Source organism: Triticum aestivum, chromosome 7B, assembly GCF_018294505.1.
Source record: "Triticum aestivum cultivar Chinese Spring chromosome 7B, IWGSC CS RefSeq v2.1, whole genome shotgun sequence".
In the NCBI taxonomy this organism is placed as follows: Eukaryota; Viridiplantae; Streptophyta; class Magnoliopsida; order Poales; family Poaceae; genus Triticum; species Triticum aestivum.
In genome coordinates, this window is record NC_057813.1 from 731,267,829 (window position 1) to 731,282,134 (window position 14,306).

At 43.5% G+C, this 14,306-nt stretch overlaps 2 protein-coding genes across 2 annotated transcripts; one reads left to right on the top strand and one right to left on the bottom strand.

The window, feature by feature from the left end:
• Window positions 1-1,835: 1,835 nt before the first annotated feature.
• On the top strand, window positions 1,836-2,788 carry LOC123161789 (basic blue protein). The gene is made up of 2 exons (XM_044579600.1): window positions 1,836-2,119; window positions 2,215-2,788. The coding sequence occupies exons 1-2, from the start codon at window positions 1,942-1,944 to the stop codon at window positions 2,559-2,561; spliced, it is 525 nt and encodes a 174-aa protein (XP_044435535.1). The 5' UTR covers window positions 1,836-1,941; the 3' UTR covers window positions 2,562-2,788.
• A 4,429-nt stretch (window positions 2,789-7,217) lies between these two features.
• Window positions 7,218-9,852, bottom strand: LOC123160873 (bZIP transcription factor 27). Its single transcript, XM_044578721.1, has 3 exons — window positions 9,226-9,852; window positions 7,913-7,990; window positions 7,218-7,524 (listed from the first exon to the last, which is right to left on the bottom strand). Exons 1-3 carry the CDS (start codon window positions 9,568-9,570, stop codon window positions 7,450-7,452), a joined length of 498 nt encoding a protein of 165 aa, XP_044434656.1. The 5' UTR covers window positions 9,571-9,852; the 3' UTR covers window positions 7,218-7,449.
• Between the last annotated feature and the right edge of the window lie 4,454 nt (window positions 9,853-14,306).

The window sequence follows — 14,306 nt, forward strand, 5'->3', positions numbered from 1 at the left end:
CAGCTAGAGTGTTACTTGTTCAGTTAATGGACCCAATCAATTATATATGGATCACCTAATCATCATCGATTATTTGCTCAGCGGCCTAATAAGGTGCCCTCTCGACATAGTGCATTATCGGGCCTGCTCTGGGCTATGTTTGTATATGTTTCTTCTCACCATAATGCCCTGATATTCTATACCTCAGTTAATTGTTAATGTTACTCAAAAAAATTGTTTATCCATTCAAATAGTTCGTTAATCACTTCATCATTAACTTTTTCAATGATGCTTAGGAGCTAGTTGATACTTGATTGACCTTGTATGTTAATCATCTTCATAGGGCTCAATAGATATAAGGGGGAGGTACCCTTTCTCCATCATTACATACCTAAGTTGCCCCCTTCTCTGTGCAAAACTATGGGTAGGTACACTTTCTCCAATATTATTTCGTGTTAAACTTTTAATTTAATACAATATTTCCCAATAAGCAAAGTATTGTTCCTTTCCTTTTTTTTACATGGTAATACATGTCTCGTTCATATCATAAAAAATAAAGTACAAGTCATGTAAAGACCGACATGACAAAATTGAAAAGACAGTAGAACGTCTCTGAGCTTGAAACCAACGCCCTTCACCTGCCTCCGGCACCACCATAGCAGCCACCAAAGGAAAAATAATAATGGATCACCTCCTCATCTGAGCCCGACGCGGCTTCATCATTGATATGCACCTTTGCAGACCTTCAAGGTGGCTCACCAAAAGTGAAGCCATTGCCATTGAATGAATCAAACTGGGGCAACATCCCAAACACACCAGATCTGGCACCCCAGCACGGCTAAGACGCCGAAGGAGGAAACAATACCTGCCATCCATCAACCACGAGCCTAGTACATGTTTTGGCTTCCAGATGTCGTCGATGTAGACCACAATCTGCATCCGCTACTCGACTACCTCCCAAGCTCCGCACCGGCGTTGGAGCAAACGTCGTCGCAACTGCGGAGCCCGAGGATACAGGTCCACCACGAGGATGACGCCGCTGCCGCACCATCCTTGCTTGAACAAACTGATTTCCATATTCGTCCCCAACCATAGGACCAATTGCCTCGTTGGGGACATATCTGAAACTTCATTATACATCGTCGCCACCTCCGCCGCCGAAACAAAGACTATGTACAGCCAAACCTAAGATACTAGGGCCTAACCTAAAGCTACACGATCCACACGCGTAGATCCGGCGACACCCCCCCCCCCCCCCCCCCCCCCCCCCGCCTCCCTCACTGGGATGACTCTCCTGGCGGCGGCTAGGGTTTCTTGATTAATATGAGTTTCCAATGTCTGAGAGAAGAGAAGCACAATACCATTTCCACTCAAAAGCTTCACCTGCTCCTTTCAGCGCAACCAATTCCTGGTAGCAAAAAGGAAGTTCATCTTGGCCTCCTGTCTGCCAATCACAACAGGCTTTCCAATCCAAGTCAAATGAAAAACAAATATGATAAAGCACAAGACACAAACTACACACAACACAAAGAAGAAACGGTCAGATCAACATGTGCAAAAATTAACCTTGTCCATGTACGGCGTCCTTCGTTCCGCTCCATATGTCGTGGAGCTAAACCAAGTTGTCCGCTGGTGGGTCATACACCATACCCTTTGACATCATCTCTAAAACACAACAGCTATTACTTGCTCCGTTAATGGACCCGATCAATCAGTGGATCACATAATCATCATCGATCATGTCATGCGCTCGAGAGGAACGGGTCCACGGCCGCCGGCCGGTCACCTTGTCACGTCGACTAGTGGGCATACATATATGGCCACAAAGCCACGAGACTGGTGTCCATCACCGCACGTCAACGCCATCTCCATTACCTACCTAACCCTGTCATCAACCTCGATCAACAGGTTTTGTCAAGAAACATAAGCTCGTTCAACAAGCATCCGTCGCTCCGATCCGATATGCCGCCGTCTCACTGCTGCCGGCTGCTGGCGGTGGCCCTGCTCTCCGTGCTGCTCCTGTGGCGGCCGGCCGGCGCGGCCGAGTACCCGGTCGGCGACGGCATCAACGGCTGGGACACCGGCACCAACTACGCCTCCTGGGCGCAGAGCCGCTCCTTCGCCCCCGGCGACGTCCTAGGTCAGTATCTCCATCAACCTAGACAGCCGATTAGCTAACTAACCACGCGCATGATTTGATTCGATCGATTAATCTGGGGTGGCCGGTGCACGCAGTGTTCGAGTACGTCAAGAGCCAGCACAACGTCTACCAGGTGACGGAGGCCGCGTACCGGACGTGCGACCCCTCCGCCCCCGGCTCCGTGCTCGCCACCTACGACACCGGCTTCGACAAGGTCCCTCTCCCGGAGGCCAAGAGCTACTGGTTCATCTGCGAGATCTCCGGTCACTGCATGGGCGGTATGAAGCTCGCCGTCAACGTCTCTGCGGGCTCTTCCGGAGGGGGTGCACCGGCGCCTGACACGCCGCCGTCCCCGTCAGCCGGTGCCGCTTGCCGGAGCAGCTGGGTGGCCTGGGCCGCCGGCTTGGTGGTGCTCGGCGCAGTGCACGTCTTGGTCAACTGAGCTAGCTAGTCTGACCTGTTCAAAATTGGCTCCTGTATGCTACTAGCTGTTTATTCTTCTGTCCTTTTCCATTTTTTGTATTTAATTTATGATTTTTGGCGGATCAATCATGATTCACAGATACAACATTCGATTCAATTGCAGCCGCTGTTTGCCGCAAACATTTCCATGAAATTTGTATGTTCAGTTGAATTTATTCGGCAAGTTTTTTTTGTTTTTCCACCCTATCTATCTAGCTCTGTTCAACAACAAATCTTCGTCATTTTAAGTCTTGGCGTATGCAAAACGATGCCAAATCCAGCCAGTGCAAACTCCAATTACTCGTTTTGCCAGCAAAAGTCTTCCCACTATCAATGAGATGAGAAGTTGTTATACAAAGGTGGAAAGGTGCACGCCGGGATAACATGATAGCCGTTCAATTACATTCCAAAAGTTCCTTTTGTTGCTTAGTTTCAAACAGAACAAACCAATTGCTTACCACAAAACAGAGAAGCAACACTATGATGGTAGAAATAATGTATTTTTTTGGGGAAACATAGAAAATGATGATGATGGTGGAGCAATAAGCCACCGGTGGTGGCTGACAGTGACATCGGACAAGCCTACCTGTCCCTAAGATAAAGAACATTAGCGAAGCAAACTAAAGCTTAATTGTGTACCCATGAAAATGTGTTTCTTCACGCGTGCGTGTGCACACACTAGATAAAAATAGGAATTTCCCAAGGTTTCCTCTCTCTTTCTCCAGTAGCCCATGTGGTACTAATTATGTACCCCATGCATGAAGTATTATCGGTCGTATTTTTTGGATATATAAGAAACACATATTTCTATCATGGGTCCCACCATAGTATCGCTTTCTTTTTACATTTGGTGAATCAATAAATGTTATGTTGTTGCTATTTGTGACGCTCAACAAGAAAGTTAAAATAGTACTATCTATTTACTATGTTTGTTAATTGTCATGTGTCAAGAGTTCTTCCTTCCACTGTCATGAAAAGATGTTGAGAAATACACAAATGTGGAAAGGTGGGCATGGGGATAACATGATATATATATATATAACCATTCTCAAAGTGCTAAATTCCATTACATTCATTACGCTCGGTGTTAAACAGAACAACCGTGTGCTTATTGTAGTACTTGACAACTCTTCAAGTACATAAAATATAATTAGAGTTGTGTTTGGTGATAATACAAACAATACTATTAAACTAGCAGAGAAAACAATACCATCGTGGTAATAAAAAAAACAGAGGCCAGAAGAGCAATAATATTCTTCATTTTAAATAAAATTACGTCATAGGTCTTAATGTCAAGGGGAGTGGTGCATCGACCCAACTAATGGCAGAGCTAGCACTTCGCCCAAGCCTGGGCAGACTGCAGACTCAAACAACAAAGTATCAATGATGTGCTCAATATGTCTCTAACGAATAATGGCCAGACAGTACTCCGGTCATCTCCTGGTCCGCCTACAACAGCACGGTTTTTGGGCTTCACATGTTGCATATGACCTCGAAGGGAGATGATGAAAAAAAAAATGTTCATGTCGACGAGATCACAACTTCCGTGCTGAACATTTTTCAATTTAATGTCATCTTGAGGCCAAAATTGCTCAATTTCTAACTGGTCAAACCAAAAAAAAACATGGGCCAGAGAAGTCCCTGACAGTCCAACCACTTGTTAAACAAATCATTTCGGAGGCTCATGGTTTGAAATAATCTAGCAATATAAAATATAGTATGATACTATGCTAAATAGACCAGTATTAAGTCTAAGATTTTTAGAGTGGACGTTAAAGTTCACTATCTTGGAAAATGAAAACATAGAATGGTCGTGCTCGAGACATGCCAAAATATTGATAAAACAGTAAATTTTAATGAATAATTTGGACGAAGGATGAAATTATTTAAAGAAAAAAAGTTTTAAGTCAGTGATACTTGAACACGTGACCTTATATTTGGTTGCTCCTACCAAGATGTTAACTTATATATTTTTGACAACATTTGGTAACATGGACCTTTTCTCCCGAATACTTTTTTCAGGTGGGTCGGTGGGGAGGGGGACTATGTCTTGCTTATGGCGAGTCGGAAGATACAGTAGCCTGGAAGTTTTTTTTTTGACTTGCGGTGTCATGGGACGACCCATTCTTCTCCTCGCTCGCTCGCTCGGGATCGGTCAATGTACCGGTGTTGGTACGGATTTCCGCTGGGATTTTTGTTTTTCTTCCCTTTTCATTTTTTTCTTTCTATTTTCTTTATTCCTTCACCTATTCTTTTTGTTTTTTTATGCTTTTCTTTGTTTCACATCGTTTTTGTATTTTTGGCAGTTTTTCACTGTTCTGCAGCAGGTTTTCTTTTACCTTTTAATTGTTTACATATGGTTTCTTCTGTTTTTCTGTGATTTCTTTGGTTTTGTTGTTTTTATGTGCTCTATTTAAGGTTTTCATTTATTTTTTATTTCTTAATTTTTATGTATTTTCCTTTTTTTTCTTTGGGTTTTCAACGCCTTTTGTTCTTCTTTTTCAGTTTTTTGTTTATTTATAAGTTTTCTTCGGGGTTTTTTAACACGAGTACATACTTTTCATATATATCAGATTTACATGTTTAAGATTTTTCAAATACACGATTTTTTTAAAATATATGTTCTTATGCCTATTTTTCTTTTTCATAAATTTGTACATTTTTTAGTATACATCTAAAATTATTTTGTATACATTTAACATTTCTGAAGCACATGATTAATTTTTCACATTTTCTAAGTACATGATAACATTTTCTTATATTCATGTTTTGCTGCCTACATTTTTCATACACGTTTTACATTTTACATACATCTTTTACCATTTTCTTCACATTTATTAAATACGCGATTAACATGTTTCCATATTTATGTTTTGATGTCTACTTTTTTCATACACGTTTTACATTTTCCCCATACATTAGAAAGTTTGTTTATACAGTTTTAACATGTTTTTAATACATGATAAACATTTTTTTCATTTTATGTTTTGATATCTCATTTTTCTCATACATATTGTACATTATGTATACACCTTGCACATTGTTTTATACATCAGGAACATTTCCTAATACATGTTAAACATTTTGAAAATACGTGATTAACATTTCTTTCCTTATTTATATGTTTTGATGTCTACTTTTTTCATACACATTGTACCTTTGTGATATACATTAAAAACATTTTCTGTACATGGTTAACATTTTTCAAATGTATGGTTAATACTTTCAAAAATAAAAAAAGAAAAAATAGAAAGAAAAAACGAAAAATAAATACGAAACAAGGAATGAAACAAACGAGGACTTCTGCCCCTGTGCGCTGGCCCGGGCCGTTAGTGCAGGCGTTTCAGTTAGTTCTGCATCCTACCCTGTGAAGGCCCAAGTCTAGTTGTTTTCTTTCAAAGAAGGCCCAAATAGAGTTATACAAGTAAAGGAATAGTATGTTGTTTAAGGGCCGAGCCATGGGTGCAACATTTTATTCAGCCCAACAAGCAGTAGGTCATGTTCTTCAGGAAAAAAATATGTTCAGCCTCTTCTTAAAAAAAAAGTTCAGCCTGTCACGAGGCCCTAGCTTTGGACACTGGTCTGATGTCATCTCATGTCATAACTCGTAAACTCATAATTTCTTCGAAATGTAAGGGCGTTGTTAATGATATCAAGCAGGAATCAGGAGGAACTTATGCTAGTATTGTGAAGGAGATTAGATCAACTTGGCTGCAGTTACATCAATGCACCTTCGTCTTCGAAGGCCGCTTTGAGGCACATAGCCTTGCCAAGCATGCTTTCGGTCTTGATGTGCGGCGCCATTTGTGGCTGCTCAATCCAACCACTTACATTGTATCCCAATGAACGTTATTGAGTAATACAATGAGTGTGTTTGGACTAAAAAAAGCCTTTTGGGATGCTTAACAAGAAAGTAAATAAATAATTAATAATAATAGCAAACCGGTACAAGGTGTGAAGCATGGCCGAAATACCCATTGTTATGTGCAAATCAACAATAATAAATTTGAATGTAATGCCCGCACAGCAATACCGAATTAGGCGGTGCAAATTACAATTTGCTCTATTTGTTAATTGTCACGTGGCAAAAGTTCTTCCATCTGCTATCACTAAAAGTGTGCTGAGCGCACAAATGTGGTAAGGTGGGCGCCGGGATAACATGATAGCCATCCAAAGACTGCTTCCATTATATTCCAAAATGGAATGAGCACTTTGCACCCACCTTTTTTTGCTCAATTTTAAACAGAACCAACCTACACTTATTGTCCAAGTAAAGAAAATGTTATCCGAGTTCACTGCAGTTGTCCTGTGACAATACAAACAACAGTAGGAATATAACAAATAAAGCAAACCATAATGGTAATAAATAATTATAAAGAGGCCAGAAGAGCAATAAAAATTCTTCGGACGCACACAAGGGGGGAGAACTAGAACCCCTCTCGTCTCAGAGCTAAGGAGAGTGGTGCGTTGACCGAATGTTGCGACCACGTAGGCTCAAACTCCATGGATCAGGGCTTATCATCATGTCCTACCCATGCGGGGATTACCTCGGTTCAAGACGGTGGTTGCTGTCTTGCTGACAGAAGGCACTTTATCCCAGCAAAGCACTAGGGAAAAGTGGCAAGATAGGTTAGTCTGAACAAAAACACAAAAAGTTAATTCTCCACCGACGAAACTCCGTTTCTTTCTTTTTACAGACACACACAAAAAGGCCCAAGAGCATTTATAGGTTTGGATCGATCATGTACATAGCTAGGTATACACACACACAGAGTAGACGAAATGTGCAGAGGTTTGATTAATTTTCTCCTAAATTTGTACTGCCAAAATGCGCTTTTGCTCTGCGTCTTGGGCCGTCCGATCCCCTTTCAGAACTGGGTGGATGCGGTTCGCCGTAGAGAGCTCTTGGTGGGCAGGATCAGGGCGGCCACCTCCCGCTTCAGCTGCCGATCAGATTGCAGAATCAAAGGACAATTAAGTGTGGTCAGATTACAGAACCGAAGGATTATATGTTGCTAATTGAAGAGAGTAATTTTAAGATGCTCCTTGTTATCCCTTCTTTTCGCATGACAGGTAAGAGTACATAATTTTAGCATTTGGATGTAATATGTTGCAGAGGTTATGGAAAACTTATAAGATAAGCGTCTCTAAGCAGATAAATGAGAAGCAAGAGAAGATCACTTTGAGTTGCACTGGTGAGGTAATTTTTTGCAGTTTCATAAAGTACAATTTGGCGGTGTTCAGAAATTAACTACTTCCTTCGTCCCACAATGTAAGACGTTTTTACAAGGGACGGAGGGAGTAATAATTGGTTGAGTGCTGCGTGGGTACCTCTTTGCACTGTTTCTTCAGCTTGAGGTTGTCATCCACCAGACGTCGAACCTCCTTCTCGAGTTCCTCCACATATGCCTGCAAGTGCATTATTTACTTCACTAATCAGTGTTAATTCCTGCTAAAAGCTTGCAAATCTTGCAGAATACTAGTGCTCCTGCGGGCAATTGTGGTTTGATTTCAGGTGTATGCCTACTTGTGCCGCACTAGCTAGCACTTTAGATAAGAACATGCATGAGAGAAAGCCATAGAGAATTATTGGTTCATTTGAAGTTGTTATCTTCTGCGAAGTCTTGTCAACGTAATCATGAGCACATGAAGACAAAGTTAATTTGGAGCAGTTAGTTGGATGGATGTCAGCAGCTGAACTGACACCGCTCTATCGATGTCTACCGTGATGTGCTGCTGAACAGAGCCGTGGAATATAGTTTGGTTTTAGGCTTTTTAATATAACTTAAAGTGCACATATGTGTTGTTAATATATCTTAATCAAGATGTTGCTTTTCAACCGGAAATGCAATTTGGCTCCCGGGAGCGCATGCTCCAGCCTGTAGAAAATGATTTTTGAAATGTCAAAAAAATCACAACAAATCCCCAGAGTTTACTTACTTTTATCTTGTAACAGCCTGGATGTTTATGTATTGATGTCTATATCCAGCTGATCACAAACTTCCAAGATGCAAGGATATATATGCCGTCCAAGAGATGTATATTGTTCCTTCTGTTGTTCTTTTGCTAGAGTTGGATTAGGTCGACGAACTCGCTTGTTTTCTTAAAGCTATATTTTCTAGGGCCTACTGGGGTTTATATTGAAATCAACATTCTGTATTAGGTGAAAGCAGAGCACTAATCACAGAAGGGATATATATTTTTAGCCCATGTTGACCAAAAAATATTTGCGTGAATGCAACATGATGCGAGACAGAAAGAGATGCCACATTCCATTTGCCTTTCGGGCTGCCTTTCAACACATTGACCAAACTTAGTCACTAGTTGAGAGTTTGTCCGGAGACACTTATCTTTTGCTACGAAGTTGATAAGTTCCCACGCGAATTCAAACATTTATAGCTAGTGAATCCTCTTTTTCTTAAAAAAAAGGGACTAGTGAATCTCTTGGTGTAACATAGTCAAAATTTCACCCAGGTTTACCTGGAGTTAAAAGGTTTATTGAACTAGAAGATCCAAGGTTTGAACTTGTAAATAAGAATCCGAATTTTGAAACCAAAAGAAGAATCAAATTTTGAGCAAATGATAGAATTCCTTCTGCAATTCTATACTTATATACGAAGGAATGTGGGTATTCGTGTACGTACCCTCTTCCTGGCCCTGGAGCGCAGGGCAGACTCCCTGTTGCGCATCATCCGGACCGTCCTCCGGTCGTCGCCGCCACTGCTGCCACCCTGCTGCTGCAGCTCCATGTCGACCTCATCACCGCCGGCGAACCCACCAAACGAGACAGGCGTGGACGGCAGCGAGCGCGCGCCGGCCAGGAGGTGGAGGTCGGCATCGTCGTCCCGCAGGCCGGAGATGGAGAAGAGGGAGCTACACCCGCTCATGAGGCTCAGCTGCGGGCTCTCCGGCCCCCTCCACGCCGCGGCCGCTGCCGCCGCCATCTCGTAGTGCCCGTTGCCGCCGCCGCCGAGCCGGTAGTTCGCCATGGGAGCCGGAACTCAAGACACCTAGATCGATTGATCGACCTGATCGAGCAACCGATGCCAAGAACCAACTACCAGTGGTGCTGCTTTTTTGTGCTGGGTGGGTGCTGGGTTAAGCTAAACTAAGCTGCTTTGTTCGATCCACGTATCCACATATCTATCTATCCAGCTTTTGCTCCCATATATATCATGCTGCTGCTGCTGGTGTGCTGGCTGTGCTGGCTCTCAGGGTCAGGGACCAATGTTCCACTAGCGTAGCTAGCTGGGCTGTAAGATTGTGAGGAGGGTGATGGGTACAACTACAAATATATACTCGCTGGCTGATGCAGCTGCCTGGCCGAGCTGTCGAATGCCTACCTGATTAATTAGCTAGCTAGCTAGCTAGGTCTCTCTCTACTCTCTAAGACTAGGACTCCATGCGATTAATTAATTGTTAATCATTACTCCTACTGTAGTGATCTCAACTCTCTTATATTATTTTTTACAGAGGGAGTAGTTGTTTTCATTCTTTATTTTTTGGGTATTATCTCCACACAAAAAATGTGATAAGACAGGGATGTTGTCTTGATTTTTGGGAGGCAGGCAGTTGACTAAACACACTCGGTGATGAGGCTGCGTAGCCATGCTGTCGAACGGCTACGTGCTTAGCCGGGTCCCCCTGTGTCGTTAACAGTTGATAATGCATTTTTTACTCTGTTATCCATTTAAAAGAGAGGTTTGTGAGATCGACAGAGAGTTGCGTGTGTAGATTTTTCCTGACAGTGCCAGTTAATCATGGACGATTATCTACGTAATTATATATTGCTTGCAGTTCTAGGTTTCATCTTGGAGGCTAGATGCGACCGGCGTATGATGCCGCCTACATGGGCGATCGACGGCGATCGCCCAATCTATCCACACACACCGTACGTGCGCGACGGTGACAGTAAAGTTGGCACGTCCGAAAAATGGGAAGCTGAAGAGATTTTTTGAGAGCACGTGTGAAATGGAGATGAAATCAGATGCACAGCTACGACGGATGGCCATGAGATATATGGGCAATCTTGTCCTTAACCTCGGACTGAGAGACAGCCAATTGAGTAAATTGATTGATGCCATGCCACGACAACACAGAAGAAAGAGGAGTAAATAGCATAACACTACTACTTTACAGGCCATGGTTCCAAAAAACTACCGGTTTTTATTTTTTTCTCAGATAACTTCCAAGTCAGGCGTTGGATGTTTCAAAAACCCTAAACACTCGTTGCTAGCGATTTAAATCGTTTTATGACAGGTCGCGCGCCCACTCATAAACAATCTGTTGGTTTGACCGTTAACTTGCATGTGGGACCCACGTGTAAGTTGCCTCTTCTTCCTTTTATTTTCTCTTCTCTCCTCCTGTCTCTGTCTTTTTCCTCTCCCCCTCCCGACAACCACCACCCACCGACGGCCACCTCCACCACCCGTCGCGCGCTAAGACAAGCTCGACTGCAGGAACGAACGCCGCGCGGAGGGCAGCCGCATCGTAGGGGCACGGGCCGCCGCCAGCCGCGCGCCATGGCTAGGAGCAACGGCAGCTGTCGGCAAGGAGCTCCTCCACCTAGCCCGGCGCCCGACTAGAGAACCCCGCCTTCGCGACGAGGAATGCGGCGGCCACGCCGTCTCCTTTCGCTTGGTCGGCGACCTGGACGCCGGCGAGCTGCTCCTCGATGCCGCCGCGGGCTCCGGCGTGGCCGTAGACCTGTAGGACGTGCTCGGGCGCTTTTTCTTTGACAAAGTCTATGGCGTGACATTCGGCGTCGAGAGCACCACTCTGCTCGAGCTCGAGGTAGGGGATTGCCGCAGCTGGAGGCATGAGGCGTTCTTCGCGGCGTTCGACAACGCCGTCGAGATCTCCTTCGCGCGGCGGGTGGAGTGCGGCGGTCGACGGCGACCACGCCGGCGATGGTGTAGCGCTGCAGGCCGCGACCCTCACGGCGGCTGCTGGCGCACGGCCACGGGAGGGATCCGATTGCTTTTTTCAAAAGCTTGCATGGACCCAGTTGCATTTTTGAAAGTTTACAGGGGCCCGTGGCATTTTTGAAAAGTTTGCAGACACTGACATGTGGGACCCACATGTCAGTTAACGGTGAAACAAATGGTCAAATAGACGGATCGTTTAGGTGCGGGCCCGACCTGTCATAAACCATGTTTAGTTTTGTAAGAACGAAGATTTTAGATTTTTTTTTTTTGAAACAGCCGACCACCCATTTGATAGTTATCTGAGGAAAAATAAAAATCGATAGTTTTTTAAAAACCTAGCATGTAAAGTAGTAGTTTTATGCTATTTACTCAAGAAAGCGAGATATGCTTAAAGTTGTAATCAGGCCGTAGGATCACTGCTAATGCTATGGAAATGGTCGTCCGTGGTCACATATCACTGACGGGCCACACATACTCCGTCAGTGGTATCAACAAGACCGAGGACTGGGTGGTTAGTTGTGCTGTCGAGTAGTTACATGCTTAGCCAGGTCCGCGTATGTAGTTAATCATGATTGGTTCTATTTTTTTTTTGTTATATCCTATAATAAAAGAAGTTTGTGAGAAAGAGTTTTGTGTTGTTTTTAATGTCTGATGATGACAGTCATTTTATTGTATATCTAAGAAAAGTAATAAGGAATACAAAGCAGCGGGTTGGGGCTAGGATATGACAAACATCATAAACAAGCCCCTACATAAACAAGAAATTGTACAAAATTCCACACAAAGCACCCTCCTCAACCTCGCCGTCTTCTCCTTCTGCCGCGCTCCCTCCTCCCATCTCCATAGCAACACCCGCAGAAGGAAGGCATAAACTCATCAACTTCCGTCAAGCCTGCCCAGGTAGTGGCCACCATTGGATTTGAACCGTCCTGGACGGCGATCGTGATCAAAGAGAAAGAACATCAACCAAGAATCTACCCATGCACAACAGACCACCCTCCACCCTCACCGTACGAAAGAGGAATAGGAGCACAAACAACCTCGACGACGATGAAGAAACAACCATATCTCGGTGATGAGGCTGCGTAGCCATGCTGTCGAACGGCTACGTGCTTAGCCGGGTCCCCCTGTGTCGTTAACAGTTGATAATACATTTTTCACTCTGTTATCCATTTAAAAGATGGCTTTGTGAGATCGACAGAGAGTTGCGTGTGTAGATTTTTCCTGACAGTGCCAGTTAATCATGGACAATTATCTATGTAATTGTATTGCAGTTGGAGGTTTCATCTTGGAGGCGTGATGCGACCGGAGGTCCCGACGGCGTAAGATGCCGGCCCGGCGATCCACGGTGATCGGCTGATCTATCTACGCACTGTGCGTAGGGATGACGAGGCAGATTAGCCGCAGCTCTGCACGCAAGCACAGTAAGTTGGCACGTCCCAAAAGTGGGAAGCTGAAGAGATTTTCCAAGAATGTGTGTGAAATGGAAATGGAATTGGATGAGCGACGGACAGCCACATATACGTGCAATCTTGTGGTTAACCTCGGACAGATAGGCAGCAAATTGATGTCATGACGTATCATGATAAAACAAGAGAAATGTATGTTTTTGGTCCCTCAAGTTTCCAAAACATATAGACTTGGCCCCTCAAGATTTTTTTGGTACAAATTTGGTCCTTCAAGTATCGAAACCGGGTAAGTTTTGTCCAAAACCAGATTTTTGACCGGGTTTGACCGCCCAGATTTTGATCGGGTCTGACCGGATGAACAGTAAATTCAAAAAAAATTCAAAAAGATCTGAATTTTTTTGCCACCCAATATGCTTACATGCGCGCCAATTTTCATGGTTTTTTGACACTCAATAAGCTCGTGGCAAAAAAAAATCTACTCTAGGTGAATAGTAAATTCGAAAACAATAGCAGAAAACTCAAAAATCCTGAAATTTTGGCAGCTTGGGTGCGTTACGTGCGTCCAATTTTTGTGTGAAATGACACGTGATGAGCTCTAGCAAAAAAATAAATAAATTTGGTTATGGTTTGTGAGAGAAATTTTGTTCTTGTTGCTGCGAGCTCCTCAAATGTCCAACGATGAAAAGTATTTGCAATCACCCAAAATATTTCAGAGTTTTTAATCCTTTTTGCTTTTTTTTAATTTACTGTTTTCCCATAGTAGATGTTTTGTGTTTTAAAAGCAACGGGCTCCTCGAGTGTCAAAAGACCATGAAAATTGGCACGCACCTTTCGCATGTAAGCATATTAGATGGCAAAAAACTTCAGTTTTTTTCGAATTTACTGTTCATCCCATCAAACTCAGCCAAATCTGGGCGGTCAAAATGGTTAAAATCTGGTTTTAGACTAAACTTACACGGTTTTGAGACTTGAAGGATCAAATGTGTACCTAAAAATCTTGACGGATCAAGTCTATACTTTTGGGAAACTTGAGGGACAAAAACATACTTTTCTCAAATAAGAGATATCCTTGCAATCAGGCCGTAGGATCACTGCTACAGCTACGAAAACGGTCGTCTGTGGTCGCATATCAGTGTCAGGCTACACACAACCCTTCAGTTGTATCAGACATATCAGTGTCAGACTAGACACAACCTGTCATCAAGCTCGATCAACAACACCAACAAATGGAAAATCGGGTCGCCATGGCGACTTGAGCAGAGGGGAAAAGGGGAAATTGAATGTAGTACAATTGTAGATGCCCATAAACACAAATATACATTCACCTCTATGAATGCACACACACTCTATCTCTATAAGCCCATTCAAGATACTGAGCCAACACAATAT

Bases quoted from the DNA above. Each gene is read 5' to 3' on its own strand.
- LOC123161789 (XM_044579600.1), top strand. From the start codon at position 1,942: ATGCCGCCGTCTCACTGCTGCCGGCTGCTGGCGGTGGCCCTGCTCTCC. The intron at 2,120-2,214 runs GTCAGTATCTCC...CGGTGCACGCAG, and splicing joins CGCCCCCGGCGACGTCCTAG to TGTTCGAGTACGTCAAGAGC.
- LOC123160873 (XM_044578721.1), bottom strand. From the start codon at position 9,570: ATGGCGAACTACCGGCTCGGCGGCGGCGGCAACGGGCACTACGAGATG. The intron at 7,991-9,225 runs GTACGTACACGA...ATGCACTTGCAG, and splicing joins GCTCCAGGGCCAGGAAGAGG to GCATATGTGGAGGAACTCGA. The intron at 7,525-7,912 runs GTACCCACGCAG...TCTGATCGGCAG, and splicing joins TGAAGAAACAGTGCAAAGAG to CTGAAGCGGGAGGTGGCCGC.